The sequence below is a fragment of the Dipodomys ordii genome, unplaced genomic scaffold (genome assembly GCF_000151885.1).
Source record: "Dipodomys ordii isolate 6190 unplaced genomic scaffold, Dord_2.0 Scaffold62, whole genome shotgun sequence".
Taxonomy (NCBI): Eukaryota; Metazoa; Chordata; class Mammalia; order Rodentia; family Heteromyidae; genus Dipodomys; species Dipodomys ordii.
Genome location: NW_012267278.1, coordinates 219763 through 240992, shown reverse-complemented (window position 1 = coordinate 240992; position 21230 = coordinate 219763). Strand labels below are relative to the sequence as shown.

The window sequence follows — 21230 nt, the reverse complement described above, 5'->3', positions numbered from 1 at the left end:
ATCTCAGCCTCCTGAGTAGTTGGGATTACAGGCATGAGCCATTGGTGTCCAGCTGCCCAATTATTATTGTTAATATTTTTGACAAGGGCTATTAGGGTTCTCCCTGGATATATTATTCTTCTCTTTATGCCTTCAATGTTTTTTTTTTCAGTGTTATCAGTTTGACTATTACATGATTAGGAATGTGGACTTTTTTTTTTTGGCAGTACTGGGGTTTGATCCCAGGGCTCTGTCAAGTGGGTACCCTACCACTTGAGCTTTGCCCTCAGCTCTCTATAGAGTTCCTTTAACTTCCAGATGCTTCTTTTATTTAGTCTAGCCTCTTTTCTGGCTACCTCAACACCTGTAGGTAGTTAGTTCTCAAGAAATTCTTCTAATACTTAAAGCTTTTCAATCTGTCCTACAACTCCTGTCTTAAACATCGTCTACTGTGCGAAAATAGTTTTCTGGATGAGGTAGGCAGATTTTATCATTGCTTTCTGCATGGTCACTACATGCCAGTGCTATGAACAGAAGTTAAAAAATATTTTTCAAGCCTCTTGAGTGATGCACAGCTACCAAATAGCCTTTGGAGTGGCAAGTATAATTTACCCATTGCTGAGTTGCTAAATAGCAACATATACCCATCAAATTACTGAGACTTTGTGAAATAATATTTTTCATTTTAATCTAGGTTTTGAGTACTAATATTTAATTTAAGGTTATTAGAGAAATACTAACTCATTACAGAGCAAAGATGTCTTGAAAAGAGACCAAGATTGAATGGAAATGCTAGTTGGGACCATGAGAAAGGACCATTAGACTATTATCAATCTCTACAGAAAATCTTTTTTGTGTGTGTGTATTTTCCATTGTAAACATTTAATCATTGCAGCCATTTACATTCTGTGTTATTATAATACCTCTGTTTTACTTTATATGCAGTAAGTCCTTTTTATTTTAGTTAATTAATTTGTGTTGGTCCTGGCATAAATTTATTTGTGCCTGGTCCTAGGGCTTGAACTCAGGGCCTGGACACTGTCCCTGAGCTTTTTTGCTCAAGGCTAGCTCTGTATGATTTGAGCCACAGCTCCACTTCTGGCTTTTGGGGGGGGGTAGAGGGGTCCGGTCATGGGGCCTGAACTCTGGGCCTGGGTGCTGTCCCTCAGCTCTTCAGCTCAAGGCTAGCACTCTACCACTTGAGCCACAGGAATCGAACCTAGGGCCTCATGCATGCAAGGCAAGCACTCTACCACTGAGCCACCTTTCCAGCCCTCACTTCTGGCTTTTTTTGGTGCTTAATTGGAGATAAGAGTGTTACAGACTTTCCTGCCCAGTCAGGCTTCTAACTGTGAGCCTCAGATCTCAGTCTTCTCAGTAGCTAGGATTATAGGCATGAGCTCCTGGCACCCAGCTTTTTATTTTTTTAATTTCCTAATTATTATTACTATTATTATTATTATTTGCAGTACTGAGGATTGTACTCAGGGCCTTGTATATGCTAGGCAAGTGCTTTACATCCCCAGCCCACAGGTTTCTTAGGTATGAAACCTAACTACTTCCTGTGAACTATTTGCATCCTCCTTGGTTATACACTGAGAATTGGTGTTTGATCTCAGAATGAATTAGGGTACAAAGAGGATCTGTATAGGGAAATTGGAATGGAAGTGTTGTGGTATTTGAGAAGAATTTCTCAGACATGACTCAGAAAGAGTATATAAGTACATCCTAAAGTCATATTTATTTATTTAGTGCTGGTCCTGTGGCTTGAACTCAGGGCCTCGTATTATACTTAAGCTTTTTTTTCCCCTTCCTTAAGGAAAACCATGAGCTTATTTGGTGTTAACTGGAGATAAGAGTTTCGTGTACTTTTCTGCTTAGGCTGGCTTTGAACTTCAATCCGCAGGTCTCAGTTTCCTAGGAAGCTAGGATTAGAGACATGAGTCACTGGCACCTAGCTAAAAATATCTTATTTATCTGTTTTTAAATTTGATCAGAACACTAGCCTAACTTCATCCTTTGTTAATTATTATTGTAATTGTATTGAGGCATGGTTCAGTGATTAGAGTGCTTGCCTTAGCATGCATGAAATCCTTGGTTAAATCCCTAGCACTGAAAAAAAATAAAAAATTAAAGAAATGATTGCTTATTTGAAGTGAGTGTTAGTAAAACCCATAAAGTGATAGTAAAACCCATAAAAAGAATAATACTTACAAGTAAAAAAATATTTTCTGAAGAATCTTAAGAAAAATATCCTGTGGCTTCTTTCCCCTACCCCATAGATATAGAAGGGGCATATGGTCTTTTACTTGCTACCTAGTAGGAGAGATACTAAGTGATCTATTTAAAGAGATGTAAAGAATTTCTCACCCTCTCATTGTGGTAAACAGAGAATAGAGGGCTGCCTTCTTGAGAAATCCAGGATCAATCTGTGGCTGGCCAGCTACTCCCATAGCAAGAGCTACACAGGAGGTTAGCTGTGTTGGAATTTACAAAGCATATGCTAGTGGAGTGTGACCTGCAGATCAGAGGCAGACCTAGTGGAAGAGAGAAGTAATCTGGAGCTGTTTGATTTCAATCAGGTAGAATCGCTAGCAGGGCAGTGAAGGTCCAGCAGTGAGTCTTTTGAGTGATAGCTAACAAGCCAGAAGGAACTCGGAGATGAGACTTGAAGCACTGACTAAGTAGATCTGAGGAAAAGTCTGCTTCAAACACCTTGAGACTGCCCTTTTGGCAGGACCACTCAAATTGGAATTTTCTTGTGTTTCTTTTCTTATTCTTCCTCTTTGGCATGCTCAACAGCTTGGAATAGGGAGAGGTTTGAGGGAGAGAAGAGAGGCAGTTCCATCCTTGGAACTGGGGAAAAGATTTGAATTACTAAGTGAAGACTGGTTTGTTACATAGAAAGAACATATGCTTTTCTGTTATTGAACACTGACAAAAAGAATAATGGGCGCCTGCTGAAGTACTCAAATGGTAAAGAGGAAACGATTTCTTATTTTATGCATTTTGAGAGTAAGTTAAGGCAAGCAGTTGTATTTGATCATATATTACTTAGTGCTTGTTAAATAAACACTGAAACACTTTTTCATGCTCAACACAGACCTGATATCCTATAAGATGACTCATTTATTTAATACTATTATGGTTATTTGTACTTAATATTTATTTCTCTCTTAATATTTGTTTCTTTTCTTTAGATTTTCATAGAGTTAGAACCAGAGGTATAATGTCAAATTACTTATTATTTTTCATTGTAAAAGATAGTATACTCTCAGAAAAGATAAAGGATATGTATAGTTTTATAATAATTATACAATAAGTACCCAGTAACTCATCCAGAGTGAAAATTGTGCACTAATGCTGGCAGAATGGCTCAAGTACTAGAGTGCTTGCCTCCTAGCAGGTGTGAAGCCTTGAGTTCAAATCCCAGTACCACACATACACACACACACACACACACACACACACACACACTCCCTCTAGTGTATCAGTCAATTTCTGTAGCAACTATATCAGTCAATTTCTTCCCAGACCCTAAGCAAATAGTCATTCCTTACTTAGTGGATCCAAATGATTATGGTCTTTTCATAAGAAGTAACCTCTATCCTGATTTCAGTGGCTATTTCTTTGCAATTTGATCATTCGAGTATATACACATAAGCATGCCCGCAATTAATTGATTGATTGATTGATTAACTAACATTTTTTTTGAGACCATGTCTCCCTATGTATCCCAGATTGTCTACAGATGGAGGATCCTCATATCTTATCCTCTCAAGTGCTGGGGTTGCTGTTGTGCATTACCAGGCTGGGTTCTGTTTTTAAATAATTGACTTCCTTTCAATAGATTAGAAGTTGCTTAAAGTTACAGATATTAAGATAAATGCAGTCATAGGGGATATTTAATTTCATTAAAATTTGGCTAAATATATACAATTGCTGTGCTATTACAATTAGGCATTGCTTTGAGCTTTGATTCATATTTGTTACCAATTTATTTCAACTTTCCCCCTATTCATCAGTGTGGATTATACAGTTTCACTAATATATTTTAAAAATGTTTATTACATCCAATGGAATAACTACATATGAAAGTTACCAAGTAATAATATCTCTTCCCCTCTTTTTCTTTCTTCCAGCATGGGTAGGTTCTCTTTCCATGGGGATGATTTTCTTTTGCTGCCCTATAGTCAGCATCTTCACAGATATTTTTGGCTGTCGGAAAACAGCTGTTGTGGGTGCTGCTGTGGGATTCATTGGACTCATGTCCAGTTCTTTTGTCAGGTAAGAACTTGGTTTCTCCCTGTGCTTTTGAAGAACTGTTAAACACCTCTTCCTTTTCATTGCTTGTACAACTTGTACTGTTCTTTATATCAGCAAATTAGAACTTGAGAATTTGAATGCTTTTGTTAGCAATTTGTAAGATTTAGCTGTCACTAGGATATATATGTATTCTCTGGTGCTAAGAAACATGTTTCTCCTTTTGTCTTTTTCTACCCACATAAAAATCTTGAAAGAATAATTTATAACTGTGAGTTATGTAGAGCAATGGCTTTAAGTTAAGGTCAGCTTGTCTTAGACATATCTTTTCTTAGGGTTACAGTAGTGTTTTGTGCTGTTTATTAGCTTGGTATAAAATTTCAATAGAAGCAATTCAACATGTCAGTTATGTATATAATGCATCTTGATCAGTGTCACCTTTTCATAATTTTTCCCTGAACCATCCCATCAAGTTACCTAGTTTCATTATCACATATGTACATTGAATTTGATGACTGAATTGAAACCCCTTTGTACTACTTAAAGATAATAAAACTAAAAGAAATAGAAACAAGCTTTTTAAAGTAATTTCTAGGCACAAAATTTTTATCTGTGCTTTAAAAATGAACATGTTAGGCTCATGCCTTTAATTTTAACTACTCAAGAGGCTGAGATCTAGCATCATGGTTTGAGATAAGCTCAGGCTGGAAAGTACATGAGACTCTTATCTCTAATCTAACACACACACATACACACAGAAACAAACATGTTAAAATATTTAAATACCATGATAAAGTGGTCAAATGTACATTAAAATAATTTCAGCCAGGAGCTTAGTGTCTTAAGCCTGTAATCCTAGCTACTCAGGATGCTGAAATTTGAGAATTAAAGTTGAAGTCAGCCCAGGCAGAACAGTCTGAAAGATTCCATCTTCAATTAACCAGTAAAATGCTGGATTGGAAGAATGACTCAAATGGTAGAGCACCAGCCATGAGCAAAATTGCCTAGCAAGTGTGCTGTGAGTTCAAACCCAGGTGTAAGCACAAAATCAAGAACAGAACAAATAAATGAAACTTTTGTGTTTTTTTTGTTGATTTTTGGGGGAAGGGGAGCACAGCAGGTACTCCTGGAGCTTAAACTCTGGGCCTATTCACTATCCCTGAGCTTTTTTTGGCCTATTCACTATCCCTGAGCTTTTTTTGCTCAAGCCTAGCATTCTGCCACTTGAACCACAGTGCCACTTCCAGCTTTTTCTGAGTAGTTTATTGGAGATAAGAGTCTCACCATCTTCAGATCTCAGCCTCCTCAGTAGTTAGGATTACTGGCGCCTGGCTAACAAAACTTAATGTTAACATACTATACATCTACCATAAGATTCTTCTTACAAAGAGCTAATGGGCACATTACTGTAACAGCTCCAGTTCTCCAGTAATACCCTTCCTTGCACCATTAGAACAATCCTGAGAAATACCTGTTTAGTATGACTCTCTGGTAGCGGGAAATAAACTTTTTTTTATTTTGAAAATCTTTTTAAAATTTATTTTTTTGGTGATACTGGGCTTGGACTCAGGGCCTCATGCTTGCTCTACCACTTGAGCCACCCCGAACTCAAGACAGCTTCTTTTTTGGGGGGGGGGCTGAACTCTGGGCCTGGGCGCTGTCCTTCAGCTCTTCAGCTCAAAGCTAGCGCTCTACCACTTGAGCCACAGCGCCACTTCCGGCTTTTTTCTTTTTGCTTATGTGGTGCTGAGGAATCGAACCCAGAGCCTCAGGCATGCAAGGCAAGTGCTCTACCACTGAGCCACCTTCCCAGCCCTCAAGACAGCTTCTTAAGATCATTTCCATTCTGTGTCTAGTTTTTTATCTTAATTTCCTTTTCCTTCTCTATCTAGTTTCATGATGCTTTAGTTGAAAAACATGATTTAATTGCTAGGGGAAAAAGTCAAACTTGCAACTCTTGCTTCATTTGTTTTTAAATATTTAGTGTTCAATCAACAGAATCCTTGGTTTTATTTCATCTCCTACCATACAAACTGCTTTCTCAAACCTAAAATGAGCCTCTTTATGTTTTTTACTTAACTTAAAATTTTGTTTGAAATTTTTTTTATTTTTGAAAACGTATTTTCTTAGATTCTATTTTATCTTTAAAATGCCTTTCCAGTTTCTTTCTTCTAAACTTTTTTTAAGAAAAAAGTTTTATTTGAAATAGAACTTATTTAGGTAATTCTGTGAGAACATTTGTTTTTAGTTCTTATTTGGTAGCAGTATATCATTTATTGATGGCATATCAGATATCATGTTTGATCTGGAAGCCTCCAGGTACTCTTTGTCTGTCGTGCAGCTCAGCCACTTGCTGAGAGTCTCTACATAGGCCTTGGGAGCTAAGGGGGAGGAATGGTATTGCTACCTAAACAGTAAGCAGAACACTTCAGACAGTTGCAATTATTTGGAAAGCTAAGTATGTAGGTAATCTGATAGATTGAAGTATTGCTTTATTTTTCTTCTCTATTATATCCTCTTTAAAGATAGAGAAGTTGTTTTGCTAAGCAGACTATGGGTAACTTGAAGTCATTTTTAACAGTTTTTCATCACGTGCCTGGTACAGAGGAACTGCTTACTGTGTTTGTTGAATAAAGAGTGGAGATTCAGTAAAGGGTGATCAGAGTGAAGAGAGTTATCTGGGAAAGCCTAAAAATAACCCCTGAGCCTGATTTAAAGATGGTGTTAGCTGGAGATTAATTGAAGGGGTAGGGGAATCTGAGAGAGAGGATTGCCAACATACCTTAATTTTATCAGGTTCTAGAGTTCCTTCTGACTACCTCAGCATGTTGCTAGATAAGCGTTATTATCTAAAATGTAATTATTAACCAACTTTATCTATTTAGTTTCTAATAAATTGTTTGCCTTTACTACTGATAGAACTTTTTGAATTGGACTTTTCAAAAAATTTAATTTCTTTTATTCCTTACCTGAATTGCTTCAAACATGATCCTTTGAAAGAATTATTTTGTACCATTATTTGGTTAAGTTGAAATTCTTTAATTCTTTATTATTCTTTGAGACATAGGTGGCCTTATAAACTGGGATCACGAGTGAAGACACCTAATTCAGTCTTTCTGCAATCAGGATATGATTTCTGGTTATCTTGCACAATGTTGGGAACAGTGTAATACAGGGTAAAGGTTGTTCTACAGTCCTTAGGCCAGCAAAAATGAGGCACAACTGTTCTTCTGTGCAAATGTTCTTGACCTAACTCTGGGGAGACTATTTCAAATGTACCCTTTTCTTTAACTAGGTTTCTTAGTCAAGTGGTCTTGTGGAAATGCTTTGATCACAGTTCTTATCCATGTGTTTCACCAGAAATCCATGAAAAGGGAGAACCAGTTGCCTTAATAGTTATGTTTAGTGCTCGATTCTTGATTTAAGTTTTTCTCCTCTGTCTTGGTTAACTTATACTTACAGAAAATATGCTTAGCTAAAACGTACTTTTATTATATAAGGTTTTATTCCAAATATAATTAAATAATAAATAATTTAACAATAACAAATAATTAAAAAGCTGCTTTCCATCTTTTTCATCTTTTTACAGTTCCATCGAGCCTCTGTACCTTACTTATGGAATCATATTTGCTTGTGGCTGCTCCTTTGCATACCAGCCTTCATTGGTCATTTTGGGACACTATTTCAAGAAGCGCCTTGGACTGGTGAATGGCATTGTCACAGCTGGCAGCAGTGTCTTCACAATTTTGCTGCCTTTCCTTTTAAAGGCTCTGATTGACAGCGTCGGCCTCTTTTTCACCCTGAGAGTCCTCTGCATCTTTATGTTTGTGCTCTTTCTGGCTGGCTTTACTTATAGACCTCTTGTTTCCAGTGCCAAAGATAAAGAGAGTGAAGGTAGCAGATTCTTCCTTTTTTCCAGGAGAAAGTTCAGTCCTCCAAAAAAAATTTTCAATTTTGCCATCTTCAAGGTGACAGCTTATGCAGTGTGGGCCGTTGGAATTCCAATTGCACTTTTTGGATACTTTGTGCCGTATGTTCACTTGGTGAGTATATATACTTGCTGGTAATTAACATTATCTTCACATATGGGAAAACTTAGAAAAGAAAGCTAGGTCTGGTTGACATTGGCCTCAGACATTACTCTTGTAATTTTGGAGACTTGCAATTAGAGATCTTTAAATACATAGTCAATTCATCAGTCAGACAATTAAACAGAGTCTGTTTTATGGGGTGAGTTGATATTTAACAATCCCCCCCTCAAAAAAAAAACACTAGAAAAGGACAGCTATCATCTTGGACCAAATTGCATCAATGTAAAACATTTGAAACATCACTTTTTCTGGAAGTAGCTTACTAATCTTTGTCAGGATAAAACCAGTATAATGACTAACATTTTTAACAGAGGATATAGAAATTAGGTAATTAACAACAACAAAAAGCCAGTAACCTTGACACAAAAGAGCATTAATCTACTTGTGAAATGCTTCTGGGAAAACAATTCCATTCAGAAGACTATTTGATTAATGTCATGTTCTAAACAACAGAAGAAAGCTAGTATCTCATTGGTAATAAGGATTTCAAGAGCTCACACAGTTTATTTTGTTTATTTCAGTTTCAAAGGCAAAATCCACTTCTTTATACTAAATCAAGAATATTCAGTATTAAAGTATTTGCCCTTGGGAAGATTTGCTCAAAAGTGTACATTACATTTCTTCCCCTTTTTCACACTATTTGTAGTGAAAAATGTATGTATTCTTTGACAGATGATAAGTGATAAAAATAATACACTTCATTTTTTCTTTTGTCATGAGAACTTGGGTCTTTTTTAGCTTATAGTCTGAACATTCATGAAGTTTTTCTTTTAAGAGTTTTGGTGACAATTTGTAACATCCATTTGGAGAATTACTGGCATTAAGGGGTCAGCTAGTAACTATATCATAAAACTTCAGTTTATGCTCAATTCACAAAGTAACTAGGCCAAGAAAACATTAAGAGAGGTGGTAGACATGTCCAAAATTTAACAATAATTCAGATTTCTCAGTTCTTACTCTCTTCTTGCCAGGATAGTGGAGAAAGCAATGGAGCTGACCAATGGGCAGACAGGAGGAAATGCTAGGTTTTAGTACCCTGGGTCACTTGGCATTTTTCAGGGTCAGAGATACTAGCAAAAATTACCTAGTATTTACCTATAACTTATTTTATAGTCCTTTTTCATACTTTTAAGAAAATGTCTCCAAAACATCTGGAACCTAATTTTTAATAGCATGTAGCTCTAACAAGGAAGAATTACCTTTACTAACCTATCTTAGCTTCTTAGTCAAGAAAACATTTATGAGTCCTTTAAGATATTGAGACTTTTTTTTTTTGAAATAGAGATTTTACTGTATAGCTCAAACTGTTCTTGAGCTGTGCTATCTAGCCCAGGCTGGCTTCAAACTCCTTCCATCTTAACCTCCTGAATGCTGGGATTACAGTAATGTGGAACTACACTCAGCTTTTTTTCTTCCCTCTTTTGTGCAAAAGGTGAACACATTCAGAGAAATCAGGATCTCTGCTAACACCAGACATTTATTAAGGGGACAGGTGGTGACAGGTGATTAGATGATTGTCTTGTTATTTCTGGTTATGTATGTGTAATTTTTTTTTCTTGTCCTGAAGCTTTACTCGGGGTCTGGGCACTATCTCTGGGCTTCTTTTGCCAAAGGTTTGCACTCTACCACTTGAGCCACAGTGCCACTTCCAGCTTTTTTGAGTCATTTATTGGAGATAAGAATCTCATGGACCTCCCTGCCTGGAATGACTTTGAATTGTGCTCCTCAGATCTCAGACTCCCGAGTAGCTAGGATTACAGGTGTGAGCTACTGGCACGTGGCTAGGAATTTTCTCTTTTTCTAGCTATTATGTCACTGAAAGCCAGATTGTAGAGGAAACACTAGACCATTACATACTATGCAGCTTGTTAAATCTTGTCTCTATTAGATGCGAGGAGTTTGTTACTTGGTTAAAATTTAAAGTTTAGATGTGGGTACTTCATGGACTAGGATGCCAGTTTCCTCCTAAAATGTCTAGACTAGGAGATGATGTTCAATTCATTTTCAGTGCTTGATTGTTGGAAGGGACACATGGGACATGTTCTGAAAGAGCATGCAGCCTAACAACTGCAATAATAAAAACTGTTGTGCTGGGCGCTACTGTCTCATGTCTGTAATCCTAGCTACTCAAGAAGCTAAGATCTGAGGACTGGGTTAAAGCCAGCCTGGGCAGGAAAGGCGGTGAAACTCATCTCCAGTTAACCACCAGAAAACCAGAAGTGGCGCTGTGGCTTAAAGTGGTAGAGTGCTAGCCTTGAGCAAAAAGGCTATGGACAAGTGCCCAGGCCTTGAGTTTAAAAACAAACAAAAAGTGTAGTGGTTTATAAAGCCCTTTCACATAATTCTCTTATCTAATTTTTATAGCAATGCAAAATATTATCCATATTTTCTCAATGAAAAGATGAAGGCACTGAAAGATTAAGTAATTTAATCAAGGCCACAGAAGTAGTGACTGATATAGTGTGGTATTTATATGTCAGAGGAAGCCTTATATATGGGCTTAAGGGTGGAGATTCTAGGGTTAGACAGATATGGGTTTTAATCCTGTTTTTGTCCCTTACTAAGTTACATACCTTAGGCATCCTCTCTAAATTCCAGTTTCTTCTATCTATAAAATAGAGATAATCCCACTTTTACAAAGTTGTTTTAAGGATTAGAGAAAGTGAACATAAAACATACATCTCAATTTGTAAAGACAATGTGATTACCAGTTAAGCAGTTTCAAGAGGACATATCAAAGATTCGTAGGAGAAATGATGATTTCCATTTGGAAAAGTAGTTATAAAATGCTGCATCCAGGTGCCCATGGTTTACACCTGTAATCCTAGCTGCTGAGATTCAGAAGATCAAGGTTTGAGGTCAACCTGGATAGTAAAGTTTGCAAGATCCTACCTATCTCAACCAAAAATTGGGTATCATGGTGCATGACGATTATCCCAGCCATGACTGGAATTTAAAATAGGTGAATTTTCACAGGCTGGAAGAGAAGCCTCATCTAAAAATAAGCAATGCCAAAAAAACAAAAAAAAGAGGGCTGGAGGTATGCCTCAGTGGTAGAGATCTGCCTATCACTGTGAGAAGAATAAAAACTTCATCTCTTGTTTTGTGCTAAAACAGGATCTTTGGTAAAAAGAAACTAAAATTTCAGTTTAGGTCTTGAAGAGTCAGAAATGAAGCATTCTCATGACTATTAAATATTCCAAGATCTTGGCTGGTCATCTGTGGCTCGTGTCTATAATCCTAGCTATTCAAGACATGAAATCTGAGGATTGAGGTTCAAAGCCAGCTGAGGCAAATAAAGAATTGTATTTCCTCCTATAAACTGTCAAATGACATCCTTTTAAAGCTGTTTCCACATATCATCTCATTAAAGGTACATTCTTATAAATCAATTACATGAGATACAACTTCTTAAATCTTTCTAGTAGCAGCTGCTGTTCAATCAATCTATCTATTTATCTATCTATCTATCTATCTATCTATCTATCTATCTATCTATCTGTCTGTCTGTCTGTCTGTCTGTCTGTCTGTCTGTCTGTCTGTCTGTCTGTCTGTCTGGGCAGTCCTTGGCTTGCTAGGAAACAGTTGGCTTGCTCTCCTACTCCAGCCCACTTCCCCAATTCTTTTTGCTTAAGTTATTTTTTCAGATAGGCATTCACATTTTTTGCCTAGGGTTGTTCTGGACCACAGTCCTTCTACCTATGCCTCTCATGTAGTTATGACAGGCACAAGCCACCATATCCTGTTTGTTGAGACAGTGGTCTTGCAAACTTCTTACCTGGGCTGCTGCAGAACTTTGGTCCTCCTAATCTCTGCCTCTAAAGTAGTTGGGAGTGGAAAGGTAGAGCACTTGCTTTGCATGCCTGAGGCCCTTGGTTTGATTCCTCAGCACACATAAGCAAAAAGAAAAAAGCCGGAAGTGGCGCTGTGGCTCAAGTGATAGAGCACTAGCCTTGAGCTGAAGAGCTGAGGGACAGCACACAGGCCCAGAGTTCAGGCCCCCACAACCAGACCCAAAAAAAAAAAAAAAGTAGCTGCGAGTATAGAGTTGTGTTAACATGTCCAATCTGAGAGCTGTTTTGTATTGTTTTCTGAGTTAACCTTTTATTGTTCTTCCTTACCATTTACTTAGCTTCTAGGAGTATGACAAGCTTTTGACTTTTCCCTAACTCCTCTTCTCCTCTTCTTCCTCCTCCTCCTCCTCTTCTGCCTCTTCCTTCTCCTCTTCCTCCTCCTCCAAGTTTTTTTTTTTTTTTTTTGCTGCCCTTTGCCCCTAACTCCTAAATATCAGTATGTTCTCTTTGATTTTTTTATTCTATGTATTTCACTGGTGATTTCATCTGGTCTCCTGAGTTTAAACATCACATTCATCAATAACTCTCAATTTATGTTTCTAATTCAGACCTTTTTCTTGGATCTTCCACATGTTTAGACATAACGTGCCCAACCCTGAAGTCCTGATCTTACTCTCAAAACTTGCTCTGCTCCTGGCTATCCTTATATCAGTTGGTAAGTCATCCTTCCAGTTGCCTAGGGCCCAAATATTGATGTCATTCTTAGCTCTTCTTTCTTGCATATCAAACCCTTGATCTAGTCAGGAAATCCTGCTGTCTATCTTTTCAAAATATATCCAGGATCCAACCATCTCTGACTATCCTCAATACTAATAATTTAGCCCAGGCTACCATCCCTTGGCCTGCATCATGCCAATAGCCTCCTTCTTTTCCTTCTGCCTACCTTCTTCTCTTCCTCCCCCTCTTTCTCTTCCTTCTTATCCTTCTGTACTAGGGCTTCAATTCAGGGCCTTTTGCTCTCACTTGGTTTTTTCATTCAAAACTGACAGACTATACTTCTGGATTTCTGCTGGTTAATTGGAGATAATAGTCTCATAGATGTTTCTGCTTGATCAAACTTTGTTTTTTTTTTTTTGGGGGGGTCCGGTCATGGGGCCTGAACTCTGGGCCTGGGCGCTGTCCCTCAGCTCTTCAGCTCAAGGCTAGCGCTCTACCACTTGAACCACAGCGCCACTTCCGGCTTTTCTCTTTTTGCTTATGTGGTGCTGAGGAATCGAACCCAGGGCCTCTGGCATGCAAGGCATGCACTCTACCACTGAGCCACCTTCCCAGCCCCGATCAAACTTTGAACTAGGGTCCTCAGATCTCAGTATCCTGAGTAGCTAGGATTACAAGTGTGATCCACCAGCACCCAGCCACCTGTTTACTTCTAATTATGCTTATTCTGGTTACCTGCTTAAAACACCTTCAAACTCCTCTCTCCCAGCATCCCAAGCCCCTTCTTACGTCTATACCCATTTTCTTTTTTTCAGAGCATTTAATACTTTCTAGCATATTTTAAATGTAGCTAATATGATTATTGCTTACCACCTTTATATGTCTACTAAGGACCTTTCTGTTTTGTTCAAAAGTTCTTTTAAATTTCTTAAGCATCTGGCACAGTGCCTGGCACATAGTGGGTCCCCAAATACTTGTTGAATGACAAAACATATTATAAATTATTAAAGCAACACATGTAGTACTTCTATTTCTTTTAATCTATCCTATTTTAATCTCTAAACTCTTCTACTTTGATGCTATTTAATTTTGTATTTAGGATATTATAGTTTTCATATTCACTGAACCCTTAATAAGCCCAAACGGAACAAACCTTAGAATAACTGAGTAACCAACCTTAGAATAACTGAGTCACCACTAATGTTCTATGTTGATTGGAAGGGAAAGTTGAGATTTTCTGTTTAACCCACAGCTTTATATACCTATGCTGATATAAACAGAAGAAATTCCTGTGTCTCTGAAGCAAATGCCTTCAGCTAAAAATTTTCAGAGCCTGAGATAATGTAGGAATAAGATACAGGATGTGGTGTCACAGCCCAGCCATGGATCTAAATTGCTTTGGTAGAGCTTGTGACAGGCTCTAGAGGTTGGACCTGTGGTCTGAGCAGGAATACTCCTCCAGCAGAGCTCAGGGTGCTGAACCATACAAATAGAAATAACAAACAAACTTTATTTCTTCATTTCTTCCTCAGAAGGAGACTTATTTGCCAAGCATTGATCATGTGCCAAGTGTTTCCTCAGAATCTCATGTAGCCATCCTAGGATGACTATAAGTATAATAAATAACATATACCTGTGTGCTAAGGAAATGATTCTGAAGTAATGTTTGGCCGGGGTCATTCATTGAGTTATGTTTAGTGACATAAGCATAACTTACAGGCACACAGTAAATCCTATATTCATTTTTATTGTTGGTCATGGGGCTTGAACCTTAGGGCCTGGGTGCTGTCTCTGAGGTTTTTGCTCAAGGCTAGTATTCTACCACTTTGAGCTACAGTGCCACTTCTGGTTTTTTGGTGGTTAATTGACGTAAGAGTCTCATGGACTATCCTGCCTGGGCTGATTTCAAACCATGATCCTCCTATCTCAGCCTCCTCAGTAGCTAGGATTATAGGCAGGACCCACTGGCACTCTGCTCTCCTATGTTCTTTTTATGGAGTCTGCATGTCTTCATCTAACCATGTCAGGTATGGAAGAAGAAGCCACTATTTTTGGTTATACTGAGCCCAGACCAAAGTTTGTTTTGCCTTGCAGATTTCTGTTCTCTCCAAACAGAACTGCATCTGTGAGAACTGTCCCAGGACTAAGACTTTTGCAGCCAGGGAGAGGACTCTGAAGGAAATCATGTTTTGACCTAATATAATAGTAATAAGAAGATATCAATGACTTTATTTCTAGGCCTCCTCCTCTGATCTCTTATGAATATGCAAAGGTTATAGGCGTACAGAGTGACTTTTCATAACTTGTGCCAAGCAGAACATGGAGCAAATAGAGCTTTATGTTTAATTTTGTTGCCTACAATAAACATCAAGCAAAAAAAGACACTCTATATCTGATTAACATAAAAACTATTGAAGGGAAAGGGAAAAAAGGTAAACTTTGAATTTTAGAGTCACATATAACATCTCTGAGACCAATGATGGTTCATTAGTCCCCTGAGAGGGTCCTAAAGTGTCAGTGTGGTAGAAAACTGCACCTTCCCTCTTTATAATGTATAATTTTACCCGATTTAAATATTTTTGTTTCATATTTAGGGGTCCCAGGTTTTATTTAATAAAATGTAGTACACTTTTCCACTGTAATATTGGTATTTGCTTATCAGTCAAGTTCTTGGAATAGTTTTAAGTGGGTGATGGGCTTAAACTCAAAGCTTTGTGCTCTCAACTTTGCTTTTTCACTCATGGCTGGCACCAACACTTGATCCATGCTTCTACATCTAGCATTTTGCTGGTTAGTTAGAGATATGAGTCTTTGCAGATTTGTCTGCCTGGGATGACTTTGAAGTAACATTCTCAGACTTTATCCTCCTGTGTAGCTAGAATTGTAGGCACGAGTCACTGGCGTCTGACCTTGTTTTTGTTTTTGGTTGTACTAGGGTTTGAACTCAGGTCTTTGTGTTTACTAAGACATTTGAGCCATGCCTCCCCTCACCTTAGTTTGTATAAGTTTGATTAATCTAATTTTCTAGTGAGGTATAAGAGTTCTTTTATGATTTTATATCAACTAAAAAGATGTTGCTATATAGGATGAATAGGAAGGTATGTGTGTGTGTGTGTTTGTGTGTGTGTCCTGAGGCTTGAACTCAGGGCCTGAGCACTGTCTCTGAGCTTTTGTGTTAAAGGCTAGCATTCTGCCATTTGAGCCACACAGACTTCCTGCCCAGGCTGGCTTTAAACTGTGATCCTTAGATCTCAACCTCCTGAGTATCTACGATTACAGGCTTGAACCATGGTCACCCAGCAGGAATAAGTATGTTTTTATTTTTATTTTTTTTTGGTCGTGGGGTTTGACCTCTGGGCCTGGGCACTGTCCCTGTGTTCTTCATCTCAAGGTGAGCACTCTACCACTTGAGATAAGAATCTCATGGACTTTCCTGCCTGGGCTGGCTTTGAACCGTGATCCTCACATCTCAGCCTCCTGAGTAGCTAGAAATACAGGCATGAGCCACCAGTGGCTGGCAAGAATAGATATCTTAAGTTGAGAGTCTAGTGTGGTGGTACACACCTGAATTCCAGCACTTGGGAGGCTGCAAGAAAATTGAAAGTTCCAGACAAGCCTGGACCACAACAAAATTATGTCTCATAAAAACAAAAAATAGTCATACAAACAAACACCAAAAATGATTTTTTAATTTGAGGTATCTTCTATTTATAAAACTATCTTTAGATATTGCTATTTTCCTGACATTAATCAGATACTCTGGAGTACTTGATTAAGAAAGTACATGAAGTTCTAGAGTGTCTTTTTGGAGAAGCTCTTGCCTTCACTGTAGCTGCCCATGTCGCTATCCATGTTTCATTTTACCTTTTTCCTTTTCAATCTCTGTTGTACCTTTCTGTTCCTCCCCTTCTCCATTCCATACCCATTGGCAGCTCACTTGTAAGCAAGAAGTTTTTACACCATTGCACACTGGAAGAATGCACACTGGAGGTGCAGAATTGTCAATATGGATAGTTATGCAATAAAACTATCCATACAGCCATGTCAATTAAGCTGATCTTGGCATAACAAGACAAGAACACTAGCAGCAACCAGCTTTCCAAGCACTGTTTAAGATTCTGTATGCCCATTTCCCTAAGCCATGCAAGGGTTTGCTTTAAATCACAAGTCTCTTTTAAACACACAAACACATATTTATATATGTTATATATATAATATATATATGGTCATTTTCCCCTATTTTTAAAATTGCCCACTTCTATACTCACACAGGGTGGCTACCCTGCAAAAGTGTGCTATGTCCCTGCTTCTGTTGATTAGGAAGGAAGCAGAGCTGGTGAGACAGCTTGCTCAGGATTTCTGGGCCCATGCATAGTACAGCCAGGGGTTGCACTGCTGCTTTTTGAGAATATGGCTTTTTTTCGCCCTTAGGCTGGGATTCAAATTTGGTATGTACTGCTTTCACTCATTGGCTATTGCTCTATCACCTGAGCAACAACTCTAACCCCAAGAATATAGCTTTTAGCTGGGTGCCAGTGGCTCACACATGTAATCCTAGCTACTCAGGAGGCTGAGATCTGACAATTGCGGTTCAAAGGCAGCCCAGGCAGGAAAGTCCGTAAGACTCTTATCTCCAATAAACCACTAGAAAAGCGGAAGTGGTGCTATGGCTGAAGTGCTAGAGTGCTCACCTGGAGCTGAAGAGTGCAGGGATAGCGCCCAAGCCTAGAGTTCAAGCCCCATAACCGACAAAAAACAAAGTAAATAAATTATATATATATATATATATATATAGCTTTTAAATAAAGTATTTTAATGTCTGCTGAAAGGAATTGTATAGACCATATATTTGTATTCTTTTTTGCTGTTGTTTTTTAAAGGCAGGAAAAGGAACTATTTTTAAAAGTCAGATAGTAATAAAAGTGGCATAACTAAGCATATCATCAAGAACATCCACTGGAAAAAAAAACCCAGAAGTTTATATCCTGAGCTGTAAACATGCATTGTAGAGATAGAATTATTAGAGTAATGAAACTTTTCTCATCTAACCTTGGCTAATTCAGTCAGGAGGGTGCTTTGCCTTTTGTTCAGAGTGGCAAATTTTCCCTGTGAATATGAACTCACAGTAGTATGCTTGAAAAGTCACTGTATACTGGGCCACTGTTTACAGCCTGTGGATGATGGCTGTGGAGTTTTGGGTACATTTTTTTATGGATTGAAAATGAAATTGTATAACAGTTGCCCTGTCTCAATTTTCAGAGCATTGTAACCAAATTGAAAGTTGGATTTAAGATTTTAATTTGGGGGGGGGCTCATGGCTAAATGCTAGGGGCTTAAGGTTTACTTATTCTGAATCTCAATCCCTCCATTTCTACATTCTTCCTCCTTCCTCCCCCAATCTCTCTTCCCTCCCTCCCTCCCTCTTCCCCTCATTCTTCCCTTTCTTCCTTTATATTCTTTCTGCTTTGGTTACCTTTATTTTGATTTATTTGACATTAACTCTGTAGACTATTTTAGTACTTTGAAGAAGTAATTGCATTGTTTTTAAATCAAGATTTTCTAATTTAAATATTTTATTTGTCATTAACATATACCCAAATAATCTAAAGATTAGATTTTACCCATGATTTATTGTGTGAACAGCCTCTACATATATTTCTTGAGTCGTTTCGTTATGTGGTCTATACATGTTTTATTTCCTTCCTTCATTCCATTCTTGATACACTCCCAGAAAGGACAAGAAGGTATTTATTTTACTCTACAATTTCTGATCCAACTCACAGCAACATTTTATGAGAGAAGCAGTGCTAATACTGGTTCTACCACTGATGGACAAGGACATTGAGTCTCAAAGGTTGGACTTTACTCAAGTTGAACAATAAGTGGCAGGAATGCTATTAGAATAGATTTAGATTTAGACTAGATTTTCCGTTCTGTCACTGTTTTTGTCCTAGCCTGTGTGTGACTTCCTCTAATTACCACTCAGTATTCAAACATCCATTCATTCAACAGAAACTGGGTGCCAGTTGTGTGCCTTGAGAATTACAGGGTGAGAACAGATGCAATCTCCTATGGAGTTCAGTGAACAAGCAAGGTGGCTTTTAAATAGTGAAATTTTTGTTGAGAAAACAAAATGAGATGGAAGGTGATGATAAGAGGCAACTTTAGTTGGAGCAGTTAGGGCAACCTCTTTGAGACAACAGTAAACACATCCATCCTACTTGTGCTTACTGTCACCTCAGTGTTAGGGCAGTGTTAGATACGTACAAGACTTGGGAAGCCTACATCATAGAGTTTAAAGCCATTCAGCAGTTAAATTATTTTGTCCAATCAATTTATCTGATGTATTATATTGATAATGCATGTTGAAATGAAAAATTCTTGCATATTTTGCTAGAGGGCCCACACATTGTTTTTTTCATATACTTTTACTCATGAAAACACACTAGTATTGCTCAGTTCTCATTTGGTTATTAAGTAAATGATTGAACATCTCTCTTTCATTTTGGCCCTACTTTTTTCAGGTTTTTTCCCCCAATGGTGTCTATGCTTTTCTTGCTTTTCTAGCTTTTCTAACCTTGCATTTATTTCTCTTCAGATCTCAACATCTGCTGCAATTTGACTATTCAGGTTAGTGAAAATTTGCCCATTTTTTTAGTGGTATGCTTTAGGTAGTATTCACCAGCATTCTCCTACTTGAGATGAGTAAGGGTCTTTATTTCTTTGGCCACTGTGACTCATTAATGGTGAAGTTAAATATTTGTAGAACACTCATCAAAACAAGCTTGGTTTGGGGGTTTTGTTGTTTTTAAAGAGCATCTTGAAAACAATACATAGGAACTTGGTAGGAAGACAAGACATAATACATGAGCGATCTAGAAAGTGGATTACTTACAAATAAATCAAAACAGACGTGTTACTTTTAGTAAGGCAGAACAAGTTTGCCATATGTTCCAAATGATGCTTAGTCCAGAGTAAATGTTTGTAGCTAATTATGCAATAGTTTTTGGAAATGATATGTGGTTTACTTAGGTGTGAAAATTATCTCTGAATGTGGGCACCAAGCTCTAAAAGATTTAAAATTTGCAGGAGAGAAAGAAAGTTGTAAGTATTTCTTAATACCTAATTTTAACCTAAATTGAGATGTTGTAGATTTTGTGTTAAACCCTCTTAGCATGTGACATATTCAATATATGGGAAAGCCTGGTGAACATTGGATTTACCTCCAAAATACATTAGTGAGCTTAATGGGAAGGTGTTCTTACACCACATGAAATGCTAAACAAAGAAGAGGTAATGGGTATGGACCTCCATTCAAGTAGGAGTAACATCTGCTCTTCTTTGCTCCAGACCTGCTACTTGGTATATTCCTGGCAATAAACACATTTTTCTTTTTTACCTGATTTCAGATTTGGCTAATATGCTGGTTGGGCTGCTGAAATACAAGTCTGCTCATTTCCCTGCTTATAGATCATTTACATTTTAACAATACTTCAGATTGTTCAATTTTTTCCTTTGACCTTCAACATACAACCCCCTTAAGATGAATTTTATCTCCTTCTTACAAAGAGTTAATAAAAGGCTTTCTCAAGTCACACAAATATAGTTAGCACAGAGTAAAGTTTAAAACTTAAATGAAGCCTGCTATGGTATCTTATACCTATAATCTAAGCTACTCTGAAGGTAGAGTTTGGGAGGATCAGAGGATCCTCCCAAAACCATAACCAAAACAAACAAAAAAATCAGTTAGCAATAATTCCATCTCAACAACAACAAAAAGCTGGGCATTAGGTATACATGCCTGCTATTCCAGCTGCACAGGAAGCACAAATAGGAATATGGTCCAGGTCATCTAGGCAAAAGTAAGCGAAAACTCATATAAAAAATAACCAAAAGACTAGGGAAATGACTCAAGTGATGGTGTGCCTGTCTTGCAAGCACAAAGCCCTGAGTTCAAACCCCAGTACCAATAAAAACACCTTAAATACTCAAAATACTCCAATGACTAATCTCAGCTTTGGACTAACTTAAACTTAGGTAAATGGATGGCAAGACATACATAGTTCTGCTGAGGTTCTTATGACTTTGTCTTTCCCAGCTGCTTCTAGAAGAATGGGATGCCTGAGCATGACCGCAGCCCAGCAAGTAAGCTGCACTGCTCTTGGCCCAGGCACACCTCTGTGGAGTTTGAAGTGTCATATGTTGATTATTGAGTGTATGATTCAATTATAATGTTCTCAACATAAATCAAGAATATTTGACCCTACATAATGTTGTTTCTGTTTATGAGAGCACATGGTTTTCTTTGCTTTTTTTTCGATCCGGTTGTGGGGCCTGAACTCAGCCTGGGCGCTGTCCCTCAGCTCTTCAGCTCAAGGCTAGCACT

At 37.9% G+C, this 21230-nt stretch overlaps 1 protein-coding gene across 1 annotated transcript in view; it reads left to right on the top strand.

Annotated features, from left to right (window-relative positions):
* The window catches only part of Slc16a10 (solute carrier family 16 (aromatic amino acid transporter), member 10), a 102734-nt gene that overhangs the window by 56545 nt on the left and 24959 nt on the right, over window positions 1-21230 (top strand). Inside the window, 2 exon segments of the mRNA XM_013022345.1 lie at window positions 4122-4266; window positions 7832-8285. Coding sequence (XP_012877799.1) covers window positions 4122-4266; window positions 7832-8285 — 599 coding nt within the window.